Source organism: Cavia porcellus, unplaced genomic scaffold (assembly GCF_034190915.1).
Source record: "Cavia porcellus strain 051 isolate PalLab524CR breed Dunkin Hartley unplaced genomic scaffold, mCavPor4.1 scaffold_25, whole genome shotgun sequence".
Classification (NCBI taxonomy): Eukaryota; Metazoa; Chordata; class Mammalia; order Rodentia; family Caviidae; genus Cavia; species Cavia porcellus.
Genome location: NW_026947508.1, coordinates 25,068,589 through 25,089,747, shown reverse-complemented (window position 1 = coordinate 25,089,747; position 21,159 = coordinate 25,068,589). Strand labels below are relative to the sequence as shown.

The following is a 21,159-nucleotide window of genomic DNA, read 5'->3' as shown; positions in this document are numbered from 1 at the left end:
TATAGCTCAGTGGCACAGCGCCTTCCTGGCAAATGTGAGCAATTCCTTGTACAAAAAACCAAAATCAAACAACACCCCCCGCCAAACTCATCTGAATAACTGCTCTAAAAGTGACAGATTTGTATTTGATGGTGTTAACATTTAAATAAAACCCATCAGCATGGGGTTATGTAGAAAAGCAATTTATTCCATTATAAGCACTTACACAGTTAGTCATGGAGAGTAACAGGCCTGCTGGTGAAACAGGTCACCTGAAATAGAGATGGTATCAAACTAGTGGTCAAGGACTAATTTACTCCTTAAAAAAAAAAAAAAAAAAAAAAAAAGCAACTCTTATCAAGGATTAATTTAATTTTAAAAACAAATACAAGCTATCATATCACCCTTCTCAACTTGACAGTCCACCTGAGGCATAACTGTCAGGTAAAAACATACATCTTTACAACTTGGTGGTCCCAAGTTAAAACAACATAAAACCAACAAAAACCATTTCACAGAAAGGAAAGGAATAATATGAAAACAGCTCAAGAAATACACTAACAAGCAAAAATATATGGGAAAAAAGGAACATGTAGCTTTGACTTAACTGAAGAAACCAAGAGGAGACTGGTCTACATAAGAAAATATGCATCCTGGAAAGTCAGGTATGACTTAGAATATGAATCTATGACTTGATTCTCCCCTAATTCCTGAATAAAAATGACGTCCTGCAGTACTTATACTTCATGGCTCAGACACCTACCCTCACTTGGCTCTATTCCTTATTCACTCTAACCTTTACTGAAACAAGTCTGAAAAACTTGGGGATATAGCTTTAAAAGAAAAATAACCACACATTATATTCCCCTTTTCAAAGCTACTTTAGACCTGGGTTTGTTGCTAGAAAATTCCTAAAGAAAATTTAAATAAGTTTGTGGCTTTGCTGAATCAAGTACCCCAGTTAATATTTAGAAAATACCCACTTTTGGGGCTAATAGTATTATTGGTGGTATCTATTATGGAGGGATAGCTGAATAAAGTCTGTATGTCTCAAAACCAGTGTTAAATCAATCTCAGGGTTGAGAGGAAAAAAGGGGAGTCTAAAATCATGAGTGCAGAAATATCTAGGATCCTTGTCCTTCTGGATCCACACTTCCTTCAGGGTCTTCATCATTATAAATGTTCTCTGCCTGCTCAAAACAAGAAAAAGAATATTTAGTAATCATGAAGGTGACTTCTCGATTTAACTCAAGATTCCATTAACAGATTAGGCCAGGGAACAGATAAATATTTTAGGCTTGTGGATAATATAAACGCTGTTCCAACTTTTCTGCCACTGTCACAGAAAATCTGTAATAGGCATGACTTACAAAGCATGTATGGCTACATTCCACTTTTTATAACTGGCCACAGGCCTTACATTATGACATTCCCACAAAATCTGGTTACTATTCATGTTAATAGCTAGCTAGCATTTTTAAGTTACTTAATGAGATTGACTGTGAGATTACTGCACAATGCCTGAGTATGATAAAAACTTAATTATAAGCTTGAACTGAAAACCTGGCCAGGTGTGGTGATGCATGCCTATAACCTCAGAACTCTCTGGGAGGCTGAGGCAGGAGGATCCCAAATTAAAGCTCAGCTTGGACAATTTAGCAAGACCCCGTCTCAAAATGAAAAAGAGCTGGGGTTAGGATTTAGCACGAAGGCTCTGGTTCAATTCTCTGTACTGCAAAAACAAACAAATCCCAAACTACAAACCTGCCCAAACCATGTATTTTAAATCTCAAAAAGGTTTAATTCTAGAGCAAGGACTCTACCACTGTTCTATAGCCTCAACTGCTTTTTACTTACTATTCCTATGGGGTCTTTGTTTTCTTTGTTTTTTTGGTACTGGGAATGGAACTTGAGACCTTGCGCTTGCCAGGCAGGCACTTAAGCCGCTAAGCTAAATCCCCAGCCCGATTCCTATGGGTTTTAAGTTCCTTAAGTTCCTTTTTTTTTTTTTTTTTTTTTTAAAAAAAGGAACCAAATGGAAGGCATGGCAAGGTGAAGAGGGGTCTCAGGACTTTCATGAAACCTCTGGGCATGCTATACTCCCAGGGTTTTAGTATATTCCTCTAGGCTGAAGTTCAACAAACTAGGTTCTTCCCTTCCCCTAGGGCAAGATCTTACTATGTTGCCTCAGGGTGGTCTCACATTACCATCAGGTATATGCCATTGATCCTGAATATTTTGATGCAGGTGTGGGGGTACGTGGCAGTATTGCAATTAAATCAAGGGAATCAAACACAATCTCCTGCTTGCCAGGCAGGTGCTGTGACACTGAGCTATATCCCCAGTCCTAGCTGTACTATTTCGTACTTTTTTCAAGACATGGTATTGCTATGCAGTTCAGGCTAGCAACAATCCTTATGCTTCAGTCCCCCACATGCTGGGATTATAGGCATGTACCACCATGCCTGGCTTGCTGTGTAGTTCAAACTGGCTATGAATTCACTATGTACCCCAACCTGGCCTTGAACTTGTGGCAATCCTGCCTTACCCTCCCAAGTGCTGAGATTATAGGTGTATGTCACCATGCCAGGATTTTTTTTTTTGGTACTGGGAATCAAACTCAAGACCTTGTGCTTGCCATGCAAAGTACTGTGCCACTGAGATATATCCCTGGCCCTGGTTTTATTTCTTATATTAACAGCAATCCTTGTGTTTCACAAATTCTGGGATTGTAGGTATGTACCTTATGTCCAACTTAAGACATTAGTGTTTTGTTTTTATGTTGAGGATTGAATCCAAAGTCTTATGCATGTAAGTATGCCCTGTACCATTGATCCATACCTAGAGTTTAGTTCTCCTGGTGCTAGGAAATGAACCCAGAGTTTTGTACATATTAGTTCTTCCAGTACTACAGATTAAACCAGGGGTGTTTTACCACTGAGTGCCAACCTCAGCCTGAGTGAATGGATGATGTCCTTGGAATTGAACTCAGGGAACACAGCTATATTCTCTACACTTTTTATTATTATTATTATTTTTAAATGCTTCAGTAAGTTGCCCAGGCTGGCTTCAAACTTATCTCAGTTGGGATTTCAGGGGCATATCACCTAGTCTGGCTTCATATTATTCTTTAATTTTTTTTTTTTTTTTTTTTTTTGTCTTTTTCCTTTTTATCGGTACCGGGGATCGAACTCACGACTGCCTGCTTGCAAGGCAGGCGCTTATGCCGCTGAGCTAAATCCCCAGCCCCCTATTCTTTAATTTTTTTATATTGGGAATCAAACTCATGATCTCATGTCTATCATGCAGATATTATTAAATTCTAAGTGTTCTGAAAATTCAAAAGAGCAATTACTTAAAATTCAGCTTTAGAGTTAAGAAATACATCTTAATTCTAGACAGGTTTCAGAAAAATGGCAATATATCTCATATTGTAACATAGTATCTTCTTTGGATATATATATTTGCATTTGTAAGGTAAATACATATGGGAGAAATATTACTGATAGGTAACATGAAAATTTTTAAGGGTACTAGAACTAGAGGTGAACAGATACACAGAACTCTTACAGTTTTCAAGTCTGGTTAGCTGGGAGACACTAGTGCTTAGAAAACGGAATGAGTAGTAGGCAAGGGGAATGAGAAGGAACAGAAGATAATCAGTGGGACAACAGATAAATGTAAAAGGATGGCTGAAAATGGCAATGTGCATAAGCACTAAATTTGTATGTAAGAAAAAATTGAACCGACAGGCATTGTATTTATGAAGTTATGTAAATATAAAATGCTGATGTTGCTGGGAGTGGTGGCACCTAATCTGAATCCCAGCATTCAAGAGGCTGAGGCAGGAGGACTGATTGTCAAGAGTTCAAGGCCATCCTAGACTACAGAGCAAGACTCTGTCTCAAGACAAAACAAAACAATACAAATGATGGTATGTCTCATTTATCTTAACTTCTCCAAATAAATGACAGAAACACTTACCATCTGCCACACTTGCATGATATTGTCTTCTGATACAGAACAAATCACCCAAGGTTCATTGGGATTCCAAGAAAAATCAGATATCTTAGCAGTGTGACCACCATGAATAAACTGAAAGAGATAAAAAAAACCAAAGATACAAAATGCAGATAGAAAGCAGGGTGTGGTCGTGCCCAAACTTGGAAGTCTGAGGTAGGAGGACTGTGGCAAATTCAAGAACCACCTTGGGCTACAGAGTGAGCTTAAGGTCAGCCTGAACTGCTTAGTGCTGACCTTGTCTCAAAAAGACTACAAATAAGCACAGATAATATTAAAATACAGCCTACTTCAATATGGTTCAAAGTTTGTAACATACCAACAATTCAGGTGGTCCATCTTCTGCATCTTCTGGAGACTGCTCTTCTCCAATTTTACTAGCACAAAAAAATAGGTCAAAACAGATTTACCCGAACTTTGGAAAGTGTAAAGAAAGAAAATAACTTCATCAAGAGTGAGATGTAAGACTTACCTTAAATCCCAGACATTCAGTCTGCGATCAGTACCACTGGAAGCCAGGATAGTCTCATTGTGAGGTGACCACTGAACCTACAGATGTGTAAGAAGAAAACAGAAAATATATGAACTAGAAAATTAACAGAAAAATATCTAAAGTTATACTCAATTTAACATTCCACACTGAGAAGGCTGAGGTAGGGAAATCAGTTGAGTTCTAGGCCAGCCTAGTCTACACAGCCAGACCTCATCTCCAAAAGCAAAACAAAACCACCACCCCCACCCAAAGTCAATAAAAGGGAAACAAACCAGGTGCAGGGGGACAAGCCTGTAACTCTAGCATTCTGGGAAGGCTCACTTCAAGAGGACTGATTGCAAATTGGAGCCCAATCTGGGAAACTAAGTAAGACTGTTTCAAGATTAACAATAAAGAGGCTTGCAGGCACTTGGGACCCCTCCTGCCTCTTAGGAGTTCCTACAATTTCCCATTCCTTTTCTCAATAAATTTTCCAATGACATTTAAAAAAAAAAAAGCCATTACTAAATAATGTCAAAACAGATGGAAGAAACAAGAGGAATCAGCTTCCATTTTTTTCTTTTTTCTTCTTTTTTATTGGTACTGGGGATTGAACTCATGACCCAGACCTTGCAAGGCAGGGGCTTATGCTGCTGAGCTAAATCCCCAGCCCCTCACCTTACATTTTTTCAAGATAATATCTTATTTATTCTTATTGTGTTATTCCCCTGCACTCATACTGGAGATTGAACTCAAGGCCTTTACACTGAGCTTTTGCTTTTGAGATGAGGTCTCACTAAATGTCCTCTTGTCCTACCCTCCCAGACTGCTGAGATTACAAGTGTATGCTACTTCATGTCTTAATTCTGGTCCCTGACCTAAGTATAATCTAATTTTGTTTTGTTTTGTTTTTTGAGACACGGTCTTGCTACAGAAAGCTCAGACTGGTGCTGAATTCACTAGTCTAGGCTGGCCTTGAATTCATGGCAATCCTCCTGCTTCAACTTCCTGAGTGCTGGGATTATAAACAGTGCCAACAAAACAAAACAAAACCAGTGCTACTATGCCTGGCTTATTTTTATTTTTATTTTTTTAATTTTATTTAAGGAGAAAAGAAAAAAAAAGCAGGGAAAGGGTACAAGTTATACAGATTTACAGAAAAAAAATGAACAGTAGGAAATCACTAGTTAATGGATTACATATTGTCATCTTAGAAATAATTGTTCAAGTCACAAAATTAAAGCTTGTAAAGTGGACATTCCATCAATGATACTGCAAACAGTTCTGTTCATTGATCCAATAAAACTCTGTGATATCATTTTCTATCTTATACACTTAAATATACATGCAGTTATATAGTTTGGAGCACTTTCTTTTCCTCTCTTCTGTACCATGACTATTACACATTTTGGGTTTCATTGCTCCCACGGTTCTTATTACTTTTTTGGAAGAGAGTAAAACCAAATGTGACATAACAGAACAGAATCGGTCAAGTCAAAGGGGTGGACATAATAGATAATGTAAAGACATAATACAAGGTGATCAACAATGGTTACCATAATGCCTCCCGCTATCTCTAATAGAATTGCCTATATTGTTAGTTATAATACAATTGAACAAAACAGTAAAGAATAAAACCGACAAAACCAAAACATTGGAGACATTGTAGGTCTTCAAAAGTAGATAAAAGTCAACAAGAATGGTATGCCTGGTTTATAATCCAATTCTGACCTAAGAGTATGGATGATCTAAAATATAGATGATAAACACACTTATTTTTTTATATTATTAGGAACTACACATTACATATAAAAAAAGACTAATTAAAAACGACTTTTTGTGGGGCTAAGAGGTGGAATTTAATAGTAGAGTGCTTGCCCAGCATGTACAAGGCCTTGGGTCAGCATCTATTCCCTCAAAATTTCCTACAAAACGCCCTTATTAAAAGAGGCAAAAGGTAACTATATACAACTAACAATTACATATTCTGTTGGTTTATGATAAGAGGAGGGCATTACTGACCAGTAATTAGGAAAGAATTTGGATAAATTTTTTTTTTGTCTTTTTCATTTTTATTGGTACCAGGGATCGAACTCACGACCGCACACTTGCAAGGCAGGTGCTTATGCCACTGAGCTAAATTCCCAGCCCCAGAATTTGGATAATCTTTAGGCAAGAACACCATCATAAACAAAGAAGAAAGAAACAGGTAAAGACATAATGTTCTTTGAAGTAGACTTGAGTAAAAACTAAGACAGGCATACAGGAGTATGGCTCACATAAAGCACAATTCAGATGCCATATTCATTCACAACACTTAATTTTTTTTTTGTCTTTTTCTTTTTTTTAATCTTGATCGCTTTTAAGGTCTGTAGCACTTGACAATTTCTTTCTTTCTTTTTTTTTTTTTTTGTCTTTTTAATTTTTATCGGTACCGGGGATTGAACTCATGACTGCCTGCTTGCAAGGCAGGTGCTTATGCCGCTGAGCTAAATCCCCAGCCCCTGCACTTGACAATTTCTAAATAGGCCTTTTATTCACTGATATTTTAAGCTGAGGGCAAAGACTATATTCCTCAGTGCCTACTTGACAAACCTTGAATAATTATTTCTTTTTTGGGGGGTCAGGGGGACCAGGGATCGAACTCATGACTTTTTGCCAGGCAGACGCTTAGGCCACTGAACTAAAGCCCCAGCCTGAATAATTGTTTCTTGAATTCATTTTTTTTTTTTTTTTGGTACTAGGAATCAAACTCATAATCCTGTGCTTGCCAGGCAGCTGCTTATGCTGCTGAGCTAAATCTCCAACTGTTTCTTGAATTCAATCAGAAGCCTTTGTAGTATAAGAAAGCTTAACTGGATAAGGCAGAAAACATGTAGCCAGTATTCTTGATTCTATTTTTAATTTAAATTCTTTTTTTTTGAGATAGGGTCTGGCTAGGTAGTTCAGCATGGTCTTAAACTTATGGTGATCCTCCTGCCTCAGCCCAAGTGCTAGGATTATATATTTGTCACATTATGCCTGGCAACAGTTTTAGGCTTGTATCAAGGAACCAAATATGTGGCCAGCTATAAAGGATGAAGAAATGGAAACAGAAGAAACAAGCGACAGTCAGATGCAAGGTGGGTACATTAAATTAGGCATTAGTATTCTAAACATTCCAAGAACGTTAAGTGGTCAATGACCAGTTTGAGAAAATAAAGAAATAACAGAAGAAAAAAAAAAAAAGTCAATTCCCTGAGATTACATAGATATATAGAAGATTCCTATTATTTTTAGCAATGCTTAAAACAAATGGGCCCATTCACACTCCAGGTTTAAACAACAAAAAACCCAAACCAAAACACAAAAACAAGCAGAATTTTCTCTTACCTGAAATATTTCATCCTTATGTGATTCAAAGGAATGCAACTTAAGTTTCAGATTTCTTAGATCCCACAAAGCAACAGTCTATGTACAATAAGGAAAGAGGGATCAGTACATTTTTCAGAAAAAAAAGTCCACTAACTAAAAAATCTCTGTATATTTAAAAGATACTACATCATAAACTGTCTCTTAAAATTAATCCAACTGACCTTGTCAGCTGACCCTGTAGCAAGAATGAATTCACTGTAAGGATTGAAAGACAGGCAGTTCACTTCTGCAGTGTGAGCATCAACTGAATGGCTTGGTTTGGAAGTGTTGTTTGATCGAGTATCCCAACTTTAAAAAAAAAAAAAAAAAAAAAGGCTTGGAATGGTGACTAAACATAAAACCAGTATGTGAGTAAAAAGTAAACAATAATAAGATATACTCACATCATAAGTTTCTGGTCATCAGCAACTGACCCAAACAGAGACTCATGGAGCAGATGCCAGGAAACATCTTCTACTACTGCTGTATGCCCTGTAAAGATGGTCTTCGCATCCACCACTTTTCCTTCCTTTGGAACAGCACTGATGTCCCATAGGCAGATGGTCTTAAATGTAAAATTAACCATTATATAAAAGATTCTCACCTTCCCACACGTCCAAAAAAAGAAACAAAGTGGTAACTAGCACAGATTTGCTTCAAAATTAGGATACGCACATGGTCATCTGAAGCACTCAGTAAGTGCCCACTAAGATTTGGGTTCCAAGAAAGCCCGTAGCCTTCTTTCTGATGTCCACGGAGACGCAAGTCTGGGTTGCACTCTCCAGAGGGGTCTGCAAAGTTAACAAATACATCAAAACTCCCCAGTTTCCTGTCTTTCTGGGTGCACGAGGAACAAACTGTACAGTTTATTATATCTAAAGTTCTTAATATATACAAAGATGTCCCTTTTACGACCAAATGTATATTTACTCAGATCTACACAAAAAGTGTTTTCGCTCAAGTGAAAAAGCATCAAAACACCCACACATAAAACACAAAGCAGTTAAATTTAAACTTGGAATTAGAACTTGTACTTATCTAGAAAAGGGAAAGTACCTGGTTTAGAAGGATGCTTTGTATAGTCAAAAACAAGAACATCACTGGATGGAGTCTTTGTGGCAATAATGCAAGGGTTCTGGGGCATATAACGGGCCCTGTTTACTTCTCCTTCGTGGTTGATCTTGATTTCTATTTCAATCTTTCCACTAACAGAGCCAAAACCTCCAAATTCTGCAAATAAGATAAATTGCAAGTGAGGGTGAAACAAGTAGTATCTGTCTATGAGTTACTCAGTATATATGGACACATCATGGCCTTTTATCAGCAAGTGGTGTAATCGATATACTTGTTAGCCTGATGTGCTTGCATTTTCCTTTAATCCCACGTATAGTTAAATATCTAACTAATATACTAGTGAACATTAAGGAAGATGACAAACTCACTTAAAAGAAGCTTCTAAGTTTTCAAAAATCTCATTTAAAGTAAGTTTGCTGAAAAGTAAAACTCAAGTCACTATTTTAATGATTAGTACTGCCATTGTATCTTCTTCCTGCAGCATTCCTTTCAGTTCACTAACAAAAAAGAGCCACAATAGCTAGTACCATTTTCTTAACCCATACTTACACTTGCCCATCAAAGCCCTTGGTTGAAATAAACCAGGTAGGCAAGGATTAGACAAAAACACTCTTCATTCACATTTGAATACTGTATGCATTGTGACAATGTTTAACAAAACTGGTCATAGTGTTGCATGCTTGTAATTTCAGTACTCTGGGAGGTTAAGACAGGAGGACTGTAAAGTTCCATCACTGTCTGGACAAAGTAGCTCAACCCTATCTTAAACAACAACAACAACAACAGGAGATAAACTGGAGATATATCAATGTAAAGGCCCTATGTTCTATCTTTAGTACTGTGCTTAAAATCCTTGAAGAATATATAAATGCAGGTATTAAATGATCAGTTGAAGAATTACAGAAGGCAGCCTAAGGTAAAAAAGTACTTAAGAGTCAGACGCAGGCCTAAGTAGCTCTACTATCATTTCTTAGTTTGGTGACTTATGTGAACTTTTCTGAGCCTCAAATAACTTATTCACAATGCAAAAAAGTTACAAAAGCAAATTGTAGATAAACCTGCTCTAGTCAGCAGTATGGCTGCATAAATGTTACTCTTTGAAAGACAAAAGTCTTTTCAATTATTATTATTTTTTTTTGGTACCAGAAACTGAACTCAGGACCTTGCTACAGGCAGGCACTGTGCCACTGAGTTATATTCCCGGCCCCCAAAACTCTTTTTAGAAAGCAAACATATCAACGGGTAAAATCGCTGGCAATTGGGCAATCTTCCACATCAAAATAACTTTGTAAGTTTAAAGCTACTATCTTTTTTTTTTTTTTTTACTGGTACCAAGGATCGAACTTACGGCTGCCTGCTTGCAAGGCAGGCAGTTAGGCCACTGAGCAAACCCCCAGTCCTTAATTAAAGCTAATATCTTAAATAGCTTAAAAGTCTAAAAATAAAAGTTAAAAGTTCTAAAAGAGAGAAAAAAATACATTAAATCTATTTCCCCCAGAACTCTACAACATTCAAAATGGAAAAGCATACTATATGATCTTAAGGATCTTTCAGTCCAAACACATTGTTCTGTACAGTGTACAATTATACATGACTATGACTCCTCAATCCAGCCATGATTAACTGTCCTGAAAGAGGTACACTACTGTGCTCAAGGGAAAAGCAACAGAGAGCAGCACAGTGCTCATGCTATTTATTATACAACATAGGTTATTTTAGTGTTGGTCATATATTAAACATGGTCTTCCTGAACTACACAGTAGTTTAGAACATTTTTTATTTTGGGATTTGGAAACTGAACTCAGGGATACTCTACTACTGAGCTACATTCCCAGAGCTTTGTTTTAATTTTGAAACAGGATTTAAATTGCTTACATGAAACTTCAATTTATGATTCTTCTGCCTCAGCCTCTCTGTTCTCAGATTTCAGGCATGTATTACTCCTCTCAGCATAAAATTGTTTTTAAAAAGGCTTTATCTCTTCTCCACCAGCCTCCTGTCTTCCTCCATGCTGCTAACTGAAACCAGGGCCTTGCTCATATTAGGCAAGCATTCTAGCAATGAGCTATAATCCCCAATCCTATCTATTCACAATATAATTATGGGTTCCTAGGTTGAAGCTGGTATGTGGAAGGCCAACTGCACATTGGTTAAGTATGTACAATAAACTGAATGAAAGTCAAAGCCCAAGTATCTTCCTAATTTGTTTGCTTCTCCTCACATAAAAGATACTACTAAGCTAAGCATGGTGGCACACACCTCTGATCCCAGTACTTGGGAATCTGTAGCAGGAGGATGGCTGAGAGTTGATGTCAGCTTGGACTACAAAGTAAATTTAAGGCCAGCCCGAACCATACAGGGAAACCCTGTCTCAAAAGAAAAAAAAAAAAAAGACACTACTAAAACAAAATTTGAGGTGCAATGTGGAAAATTTTCATAGCTTAATAAATTTTTATTTATGTATACATATGGGGAATCCATTCAGATTAAAAGATTTTCAGGACCCCAGAGTCACTTCTGAATAGTATAAGAGCAAACTATCCAAACATCCTGATTATCTACCACAGAACCACTTTTTGAATACATAAACCTTTAGAAATAGGTAACTTTTAACATCCTGAGTCAATGATTTCAATTATTTCACGTGGAAAGGAGGTGGTCACCAGTTCAGTACAAGACCCTGGAACATACATATGCACAGAACAGTTCCCAAAGTACCATGCGTGGACTTCTCAAAAGGAATGGAAGATTTTAGGGGCTGGGGATTTTAGCTCAGTGGCATAAGCGCTTGCCTTGCAAGTGTGTGGTCGTGAGTTCGATCCCCGGGACCGATGATTTAAAAAAAAAAAAAAAAGGTGGTTTTCAATAGGATGGCCTAGACTTGATGTCAGTTTAAGGTGTGAGAGCCTCCCATCACCTCCCAGGATCCTTATGTGCACTTCTTGAGATTTTTAAATTTTTCACTTATGTTTTCTTTTTTTCCTTTTGAGACAGGGTCTCACTACGCACTCCAGGCTGGCCTTCAACTCACAACAATCCCCCTCCTGCCTCAGTCTTCCAAGTGTTGAGACTATAGGCATGCAGCACCATGCCCAGCTTTCCTTGAGATTTAGACAGTACAATAAGACACAGATGCCAAGAAAAGTTTGCTCTTCTGGCTTTTCTCAGAAGAGCCCACCCTGCTTCCTGCAGGGCTTTTTTGTGTTTTTCTTTTCCTTAGCCCAGGCTCACTCTGCAGAGCCACTTTCTTCCTCAAATCAATTGTGTCACTGGTTTGTATCTTTTAATTCTGAGGTAAGAGTGCAGGCGCGCGTGCGTGTGCATACACACACACACACACAGAGAGAGAGAGAGAGAGAGAGAGAGAGAGAGAGAGAGAGAGAGAGAGAGAGAGAAGAAAGAAAGAAAGAAAGAAAGAAAGAAAGAAAGAAAGAAAGGGGCTCCAGGGTGGAAGTGAGCAACCTGAATAAAGCCTGTTAACATTTATTTGGCAAGCCAATTTTAGAAGGAGCTACCCTGGACTGGGAATTTAGCTCAGCGGCATAAGTGCCTGCCTTGCAAGCAGGCAGTCATGAGTTTGATCCCTGGTACCGATTTAAAAACAAGGAACTACCCGATAACAAAACCATATAGAGATAGCACTTTGTTCCTTCAAGTACCCCACGTATACACTGACCTGAAAAAGATTTTTATATGTTTTAGGGGATCACACAGGATCTCAATATGTAGCTTAGGCTGGCCTCGAACTCACTGAAATCCTCCTGCTTCGGCCTCCCAAGAGCTGAGATAGCTGATGTGCACTGCCATACCAGGGTGAAATAATTTTTTGGCAGGAAAGGATAAAAGAGAACAAGTTATTTAATCCAAATATGCTTTTCTGTGAGAATGAAGTAAGGTGATTCACTCAAGAGGCTGAGGCAGGATGACCTCTGAGAGTCCAAGATCAGTATAAATTACCCTTTGACATCTTGTCTCAAAAAGAACTCCAAGTTTACTCTCCACTACCACAAAAACCAAAATAGGCAAAACCCCTTGATTACAGAAAGATTTGGATATATAATAATTAAAAGATGCCATTTTCAACTGGCTATAGTGACATATGCCTGTAAACTCAGCACTCAGGAAGCTAAGGCAGGAAGATTACTGTGTTCAACGTCAGCTTAAACTATATAGTGAGTCTCTCTCTGTTTTTTCCTCCCTCTTTTTTGATATAAGGTCTCACTATGCAGTTCAGCCTAGCCTTGAGCTTACTTTGTAGACCAGGCTGGTCTCCAACTTACAAAATCCTCCTGTCTCAGCCTCCCAAGTGCTGGGATTACAGGTGTGTAACCATCATGCCCAGGTGTGAGACTCAATCTCAATAAAATAAACAAAAGATGCCATTTCAAACATGAAAAATGAATTAATAGATGGCATTTTAAAGAGAATTGTGGGCTAGGATGTACTTCATGGTACAGTGCTTGCTTAGCATTGTGAGGGCCTGGGTTCCATTCCCAGCACCGCCCTACCCCCCAACTGGCCTGGATTTCTATTCCATGCTTAAAAATCAATACTAAGTACCAGAAAATAACAGATGAATATTTTGAAATCTTGGACTTGGAAAGCCCAATTTCAAAAATGACATGAGATTCTGAAATTATTAGAGGAAAGTTAATTTTTAAAAAAATTATACCTTTTTTAAAAAATCGGTACCGGGGATCGAACTCACGACTGCCTGCTTGCAAGGCAGGTATTTATGCTGCTGAGCTAAATCCCCAGCCCCAAAAATCATAGCTTTTAAAGAGTGCTAATCAATCCAATGTTGAGCCTGCTTGTGATTTCAGGCCTTTGGAGGATGAGGAAGGAGGATCTTTTTTTTTTTGGTACTGGGGATTGAACTCATGACCTTGCACTTGCAGGGCAGGTGCTTATGCTGCTGAGCTAAACCCCTGGCCCAGAAGGAAGGTCTTGAGTCTAAGGCCTGTCTAGACTACACAAAGAGAATCTTAAAATAAAAACAAAAAATTCTAACAACAACGACTCCACAAAACAAACCCTTGGCATGGTGGCACATGTCCATAATTCCAGAATTTGGGAGGCTGAGGTAGGAGGATCACTGTGAGTTTGAGGTCAGCCTGATAGCAAAACTGTTTCAAACAAACTGTAAGGGCCTATAATCCCAGCATTTGGGAGGCTATGCTTGGAGAGGTGCCACAAAAACAAAACCATCCCCAAAACGAATACTATAAGTTAGTTCAGTGTTAGCTAGGGTGCAGGGAAGTGTGACTGTGAACCATTTTCAAAGGGCAATTTCAAAATACTGACTTTATTTAAAATGGTCCTGGCTGGGTATGATGCTATACATCTGTAATCCCAGCACTCAGGAGGCTGAGGTAGGAGGATCACCCTGAGCTTGCGGCCAGCCTTACAAAACAGGAACATGTCTTTAAAAAAAAAAAAAAGGCATAAAACATAAACAAAAGCCCAGCTCTTTGACCCAGAATTTCACTTACAGTTGAGAACCACTTAAATATAAATTGGTAACAGATTAGTTATGATATACTATATAGTGATCAAATCAAGGCAGGGTTTCATATACTTAGATATATATTCAAGAGACATTAGGTCAGAAAAAGTAAATTATGAACCCATGTTGCATATTCTGAGTGCCAAGAACAAAATGCTTGCATACAGTAAGTACTCAACACATTTGTTGACTGAGTGATCCAATTCACAGAGCAAATCCATTACAGAAAAAAAATGTGTCCAAAAAAAATAATGTGTCAATGTCACAGTGACAATGAGATAGGTTTACAGAGGGAAGGATCTTTGGCATATTTATTATGCTACCACTAGAATATATTTCATGCCAACACACACACACACACACACACACACACACAAATCCTACTTAGGGACAACTTTTTCATCTAACACAACAGAAACTGGGCTCAGAGGCTAAATGAATTACCCAAAACATACTTATACTACATTCAGTGTCACATTAGATCAAGTGTAGAAAGATCAACTGGCAAACAATGGAAGATTTTCTACCTTTTGATAATTTAAGTTTGAAGGCAATAATAAGAGTTTAAGATATTTCCTAAAAGTAGAGTGTAACAACTCAATGAAATCTAATTTTTATGTACATACTAAGTGCCATGCTCAAGTCGTTTTTACCACTTTGATTCTGGAAAGGGCAATTCAAGCCAGTATTTGTGAACTCTTAAAAACTGTTGCACTTCTAGCCAGCCGTGGTGGCACATGCCTGTAATCCTAGCACGCACGAGGCTGAGGCAAGAGGATCACAGTGATTCTGAGCCTAACCTGAGCTACAGAGTAAGACTCTGATTCAAAACCAAAAAAGATTACTCCTCTAAAACCTTCAAAACCTTTTCTTCTATCCCTCTTCCAAAGAAATTGTAATATCCTGTTAATGTGCCCTGTGTACACCTGTATTTTATGTAATTAATAAGCAAGATTTATATCCATGAACCAGTTTCAACTTTTATATAGACAGTATTTCCTGATGAGAATGCACAGCAACAAAGTATGGTAAATTTCAGCTTCAACTGCAGAAACCCCTTTATCATCAGTTTAATAGTATACATCAGAAGTATAGAACCATATTAAGAATTTCTTCTATAATGCAAACTCAAGCTTTCCCAAGCTTTTATCTTGATAAGACTGTCTTTATCAAAAATGGTTCTTTTACAGTAATGAAAAGATATGAAAGGTATCACCTGTACATCAAAAATTCTTTCACTTTAAAAATGCCTACCTCCTTTCTCACTGTCGTAGTGTGATGCATCAAACTGGGCATCATCATTAGGGAGCTGTACGCTGGCTATCACAAGGTGGTTTTGTTCATCTGATGTGTGTGTCCCCAGGACAAGTCGATGAATACTGAAATCCTTCCCTTCTGGTCTGCAAAAGCAACAAATGGTCACTATTCAAATTAGCAAAAAACAAAGAGACCACACAGCACCATAACCACCAGATTTTGAGAGGATGAAGTCATTAAGAGACCTACTTTCTACTTCTAAGGGCCACCTACTTTACAGAAAGAAATATACAGTACCTATTATTTAATTTGGTCAAGAATGCAGAACTATAAGCCCAGAGTAGTCACACATGCCTGTCATCTCATCTCAGCTAGATGGGAACCCAAGGCATAAGGACCACAATTGTGTGGAAAGTCTGGCCAACTAAAAGACACTATTTTTTTTTGTCTTTTTCCTTTTTATCGGTACCGGGGATCGAATCCATGACTACCTGCTTGCAAGGCAGGCGCTTATGCCGCTGAGCTAAATCCCCAGCCCCTAAAAGACACTATTTAGAAAAATAAAAAGCTGTGTATCCTGGCACATACTTGTAATCTTAGCATGCCAGGAGGCTGAGACAGGAGTGAATGCATGTTGAATTCCTGCCTGTAAGACTTAGTAAGTAACTTAGTAAGACTGTCTCAAAATTTAAAAAAGGAAAAAAAAAAAAAAATTTAAAAAAGGCTTGGGATATAGCTCAGTATAAAGGCCTTGGATTCAATTCCAGTGAAGAAAGATGGTAGTGGCAGGGTCTGACTGGGTGATGTCTTAGTGGTAGAATGCTTGCCTAGCATGTATGACATGCTAAGTACAATCTCTAATAGCACTACCACCACAAAAACAAAACAAAACAAATTACTCTGGAGAATAAGTTTAATGGAATAAAAGGTGGATTAGCTATGTATTCTTTTAAAAGGGTTAGGAGGAAGACTACTCTAGATATAGTAATATTTGTATCTATTAGAACCTTTGTTAAAAGAAGGGGCTGGAGATGTAGTGGGGCTGGCACAGCATGTGGTAGGCCCTGAGTTTAATCCCTAGTACCTGGCTTTGCCAAGGGAAAGAAAATTTAGGTATGCTAAATGTTTAGACATATCACTCAGTACCTCATCAATGGACAAACTGCTTCAAATGCAGTCAAAGTACGAAGATGATCAAAACATAATTCCTGACCTCAGCAACTCACAAGTCATTCATTAGCCATGCCCATAAATACTAGGCAATATACAATGTATGAAAGATAAAAATTTTAGATTAAAAAAAAATTACTTCTGGAATTAAGAAAGCATTCATGACGGGAAGACCTAAATAGGTCTCAAAAGACCCTGTCTCAATCTATAAAACACAAAAATACGCTAAAGGCAGCACCACAACACCATGGTCAAGCAAAGTGGTACATACCTGTAATTTCAGCACTATGAGGCTGAGGTAGTAGGAGCCTGCCTGGACTATAAAGCAAAACCCTATCTCAAAAAAATAAACAACCCCCCCCCCCCCGCGCTATGAAGCATTACACATTGAAAATGAAGATATTTGAAGCTTAGGGAAAATAAGCAATCTGCCTATGACCATATGACTACTAAGTAACAGAACTGGAATTAAAGTTTTAAAATAACTAGATATGGGAAAGCACGGAAGAGAGAACAATAGAAAACATTAAAACTAGACTGTTCGGTATCTTATTTTCTTCTGAGACAAGGTCTTGCTACATAGTTCGGGCTGCCTTGAACTCACTATGTAGCTCAGGCTAGTCTCAAACTCACTGCAATCTTCCTGCCTCAGGCTCCCAACTGTCGGGACTACAGGTATGTGTCACACCTGATGGATATTATTTTGAAAACCTGGAATTAGATGTGAAGAAAGATTCAAAAATAGGATTCATTAGGGATTATAAACTGACCACTTGTAAAGGGGATAAAGAGCAAAACCTAAGAAATGTCAAAAAGCCAGTATGACAAAGGCAAATACGAACAAGAAAGTTGGAGTGGCACCTCCATGGGAGGAATGTCAACTTAGAGAAGGCAATAACATACTCCAGAGAAGATACCAGTGGAAAGCCAAAACCCTAGGAAGACTTCAGGCAGTGGGTCTAGAGATTCCTCTGCACAGATATGACACACAAAGATGTGACAGCATCTATCCTACACAGAAAAAGGACAGGAAAGAACAGAGGGCTATGAACAAAAAATTAGAAACGTCACTGTTCAGAAGGGTAGAGAAGAACCACAAAAGAGAGTTACAGATCTATAGTTACACATACAATCTAGAACAAAAATACACCATTCAACTATTTTGTCAAGTACTAACAAATTCTTAAATGCTTTGAACTGAGGTAAATGACAAATTAGCAGAATATGGTGCTGTACACCTGTGATCCCTACACTGAGAAGATGAATTAGGATTATAGGTTCCAACCAAGTCCAGGCAATTTATCAAGATCCTGTCTCAAAATAAAAACAAAATTTTAAAAATGAGAGAGAGAAAAAAAAATAGGTTAAAAAAAAAAGACACAAAACTGCAATTTTAAAAATGAAAACTGCGGCTTTAGGACACAAGTCCAGTTTTAAAAACGTTTTTCCTTTCTCTTCCTCTGGAACACAGTAAGGCGAGGCAATACCCTTTCACCTGTACAATGGGCTTTTTTTTTTGGAGACAGGTTACTATATAGTTCAGGCTTGCCTCAAACTCCCAGCGACCTTCCTCCCTCAGCCATTGAGTACTGGCATTACAGGTGTCATCAGGCCCAGCAAAACGAGTTTTCTCTTATAAAGACTACTATCTGCCTATGGATCGGCCACTCTCTCCCATTCCTCAAACCATATGGTCAAAATGCAGATTTCCACTACCAAAAACATTCATAGTGCAAACTGTTGTATACCTCTTTCTTGGACCTCCATTAAGTGTGGACTTCTTACATATTTGCCTAGTAAATCCCTCTTGTGCCTCTTAAAAATAAAGAATTGGTGATTGGGTATGTAGCTCAACCCAAAGGCTCTGGATTCAGTCCCAGGTACTCAGAGGTGGGGGCAGAAGATGACTCCTTTTATCTTGAACTCTCTAAGACAATTTTTTTTTGGGGGGTACAGGAATGGAACTCATGACCTCAGCTTATGCAGCTGGGCTAAATCCCCAGCCCCTCACTAAGAATTTCTGATTGGTGATCAGCTGAATGTGAAAGTTCTTGATCATGGTGAAGAAACTAATTCTAAGCTTGTGGGTATCTGTTACAGTTTTGTGTAACATCCTTAGGATTTATGCCACTATGAAGTCAGAAGACCCATTTCAAATTTCTATTGTTGAACTGAATCACAGTCTAATAAGTACATTCCGTAAATATCTTAACTCTGGGTTCTGAAGGTATTTAGCTATTTAGTACACAACATTCTTTTTTTTTTTTTAAACTTAAAATGTAGATTTTGAATGTTATTCTGATTTTGTTTTGAGACAGGGTCTCACTTTGTACCCCAGGCTGGCCTAGAACTCAGCAATGATCCTCCTGCCTCAGCCTCTGGGATAACAGGGATGCGTCACCCCACCCAGCTTGCTTTAATTATTTTTTGTGCACACCAGTGGCAATTTGTATACGCTGATATATGAAACCTAATTGTGTCTCAAGGAATTTATGCTCAATAAGATGATATGCTATCACTTCCATTACAGTTAAGTTATGTGTCAGGAATATATGTGCTCACTATACCCAACTTCCCTATAAGAAAACAGTTAACACCTTTAGGTCTCAACTCAGTATTGGGGACAGAACCTTGGGGTTTGCTAGACAAACACTCTACCACTGAGCCACATTCTCTACCCTTTAGATCCTGAAACAAGGTCTAAGTTTTCCAAGTTGGCCAACTTGGTAGCCTCGGCCTTCCAAGTAGCTAGGATTACAGGCATGTGCTAGGTACTCAGGCAGCTTTTTGTTTGGAGCCATTGGTACCCAAGGCCTCATCACTATATCTCCAGCCCCTTTCAGGTGTTTTATAAGTACCCTAATTATCTGTATAATTACACTCATCACACATAATTAGAATTACTAGTGCATTTCTGTCTCTTCAAATAGACAATGTGCTCCAAAGTATGTCCCACATTTATCTTTGTATTCGCGCCAACATTGACCAACCAGCTGCTGCAAAGGGCTGTGAGAATTCAAACATGTTTTGTGGAATAAACTGAATTCAGAGTATTTTGAGAAGACAGACATATTTTATATTATTTGGGTAACTATAGTTACAATGTGGCTGTTCAACACCAATGTTAAGAGGGGAAAAAAAAAAAACCAACATCAACACCAACATAATCTCTCTTGCCAGGCAAATTACAAAAAAATTTTTACATTCTGCATTTCTTCTTTGGCCTAAGGAACAATATGTCACTAAAAGGCTTTGATTCGTGCCCTCACCGATGACCATGAAAGATGTACAGTGAAGAGATACAAAGTAACATTCAAGAAATTTGTGTCACCTGGTTACATCTGGAAGCCACTGTGCTGTTAGGCTGGGCCACTCCAGAGCATGGGTCATCACCAAATCATAAAGAAAAGGCGTGTTCTTTTTCCATATCTTGTACTCCTCGTTGATCACACGTTCTTCCACTGCGTCGTCAAAGGCTGCTAAAATGTTTTTAAATAAACCAAGTTAGCGCACAGAAATGCAACCGAGCACATCTCTCCAAAACCACTCGCATGGCTCCTTCGTTCTAATTGTGAGGGGAGACAGTTTATCTCATTCCCCCGAGGCGCAGCACCAACGCTGCTGTTCATCTTCGAGGGCCACAAGTCCGCTACCCACGGAGACGTCGGGGCCGGGCATTCGACGCGCGCTCCCGCACGCAAAGTCCACAGCACCGACGAGGGCCGCGCTCCGGGCCTGGGGACAGGGCGGCCCGGGCCGACCAGGGGGAGGCGAGGGGACGCACACCCGCCGGGGCCCAGCGCCGGCTCCGCTCAAAGGTGTCGCGCATCCGCTCCTGAGGAACTGGCGCGCCGTTGGCCTGCCTCGCCGGAGCTCCCTCCTTACGCTTGAGGAGTTGGGGCTGCGCTCAACTGCGCCGGGCCTGTCTCTGTACTAGGCCGTGTGCAGGCCGCGACGCAGTCCCAGCACCTCCCGCCCTCCTGGGACGCCCCCGGCACTCTCACCTTCCTTGTCAGCCATGGCGGCAGGAAAGCCGGGAGGACCCCGAGGCCGAACGACGCGGGAGGGGCAGGGAGGCTGCGGGCTCTCGCTCCGCGCGCGCGGCCTCTATTGTTTCCTACGGTCCCTGCGTGAGGGCGGGCTCGCGCACCTTCGCGCCAACATTGACCAACCAGAGATCACCGAGCGGCGGAATGGGCGGGACAATTGCATTCTCGGCCAATCCTAGTGCGTAGAGTTGCTTCCAGCGGGGGCCAGACGCGCGCTCCGTAACACATTTCCAGATTGC

General features: G+C 39.3%; 1 protein-coding gene across 1 annotated transcript; it reads right to left on the bottom strand.

Annotated features, from left to right (window-relative positions):
* Window positions 1–166: 166 nt before the first annotated feature.
* Rbbp4 (RB binding protein 4, chromatin remodeling factor) lies at window positions 167–21,035 on the bottom strand. The gene is made up of 12 exons (XM_005004226.4): window positions 20,876–21,035; window positions 20,203–20,350; window positions 15,699–15,844; window positions 8,921–9,094; window positions 8,540–8,655; window positions 8,269–8,429; window positions 8,047–8,173; window positions 7,844–7,921; window positions 4,472–4,548; window positions 4,319–4,376; window positions 3,964–4,074; window positions 167–1,169 (listed from the first exon to the last, which is right to left on the bottom strand). Exons 1-12 carry the CDS (start codon window positions 20,889–20,891, stop codon window positions 1,104–1,106), a joined length of 1,278 nt encoding a protein of 425 aa, XP_005004283.1. The 5' UTR covers window positions 20,892–21,035; the 3' UTR covers window positions 167–1,103.
* Window positions 21,036–21,159: the final 124 nt, after the last annotated feature.

What these genes read in the sequence shown, in the direction of transcription:
- Rbbp4 (XM_005004226.4), bottom strand. An exon ending in TGGCTTCCAGATGTAACCAG is followed by an intron (nt 15,845 to 20,202) that starts GTGACACAAATT and finishes TTGCTTTTGCAG; the next exon opens with ACCAGAAGGGAAGGATTTCA. An exon ending in CTACGACAGTGAGAAAGGAG is followed by an intron (nt 9,095 to 15,698) that starts GTAGGCATTTTT and finishes TCTTATTTGCAG; the next exon opens with AATTTGGAGGTTTTGGCTCT.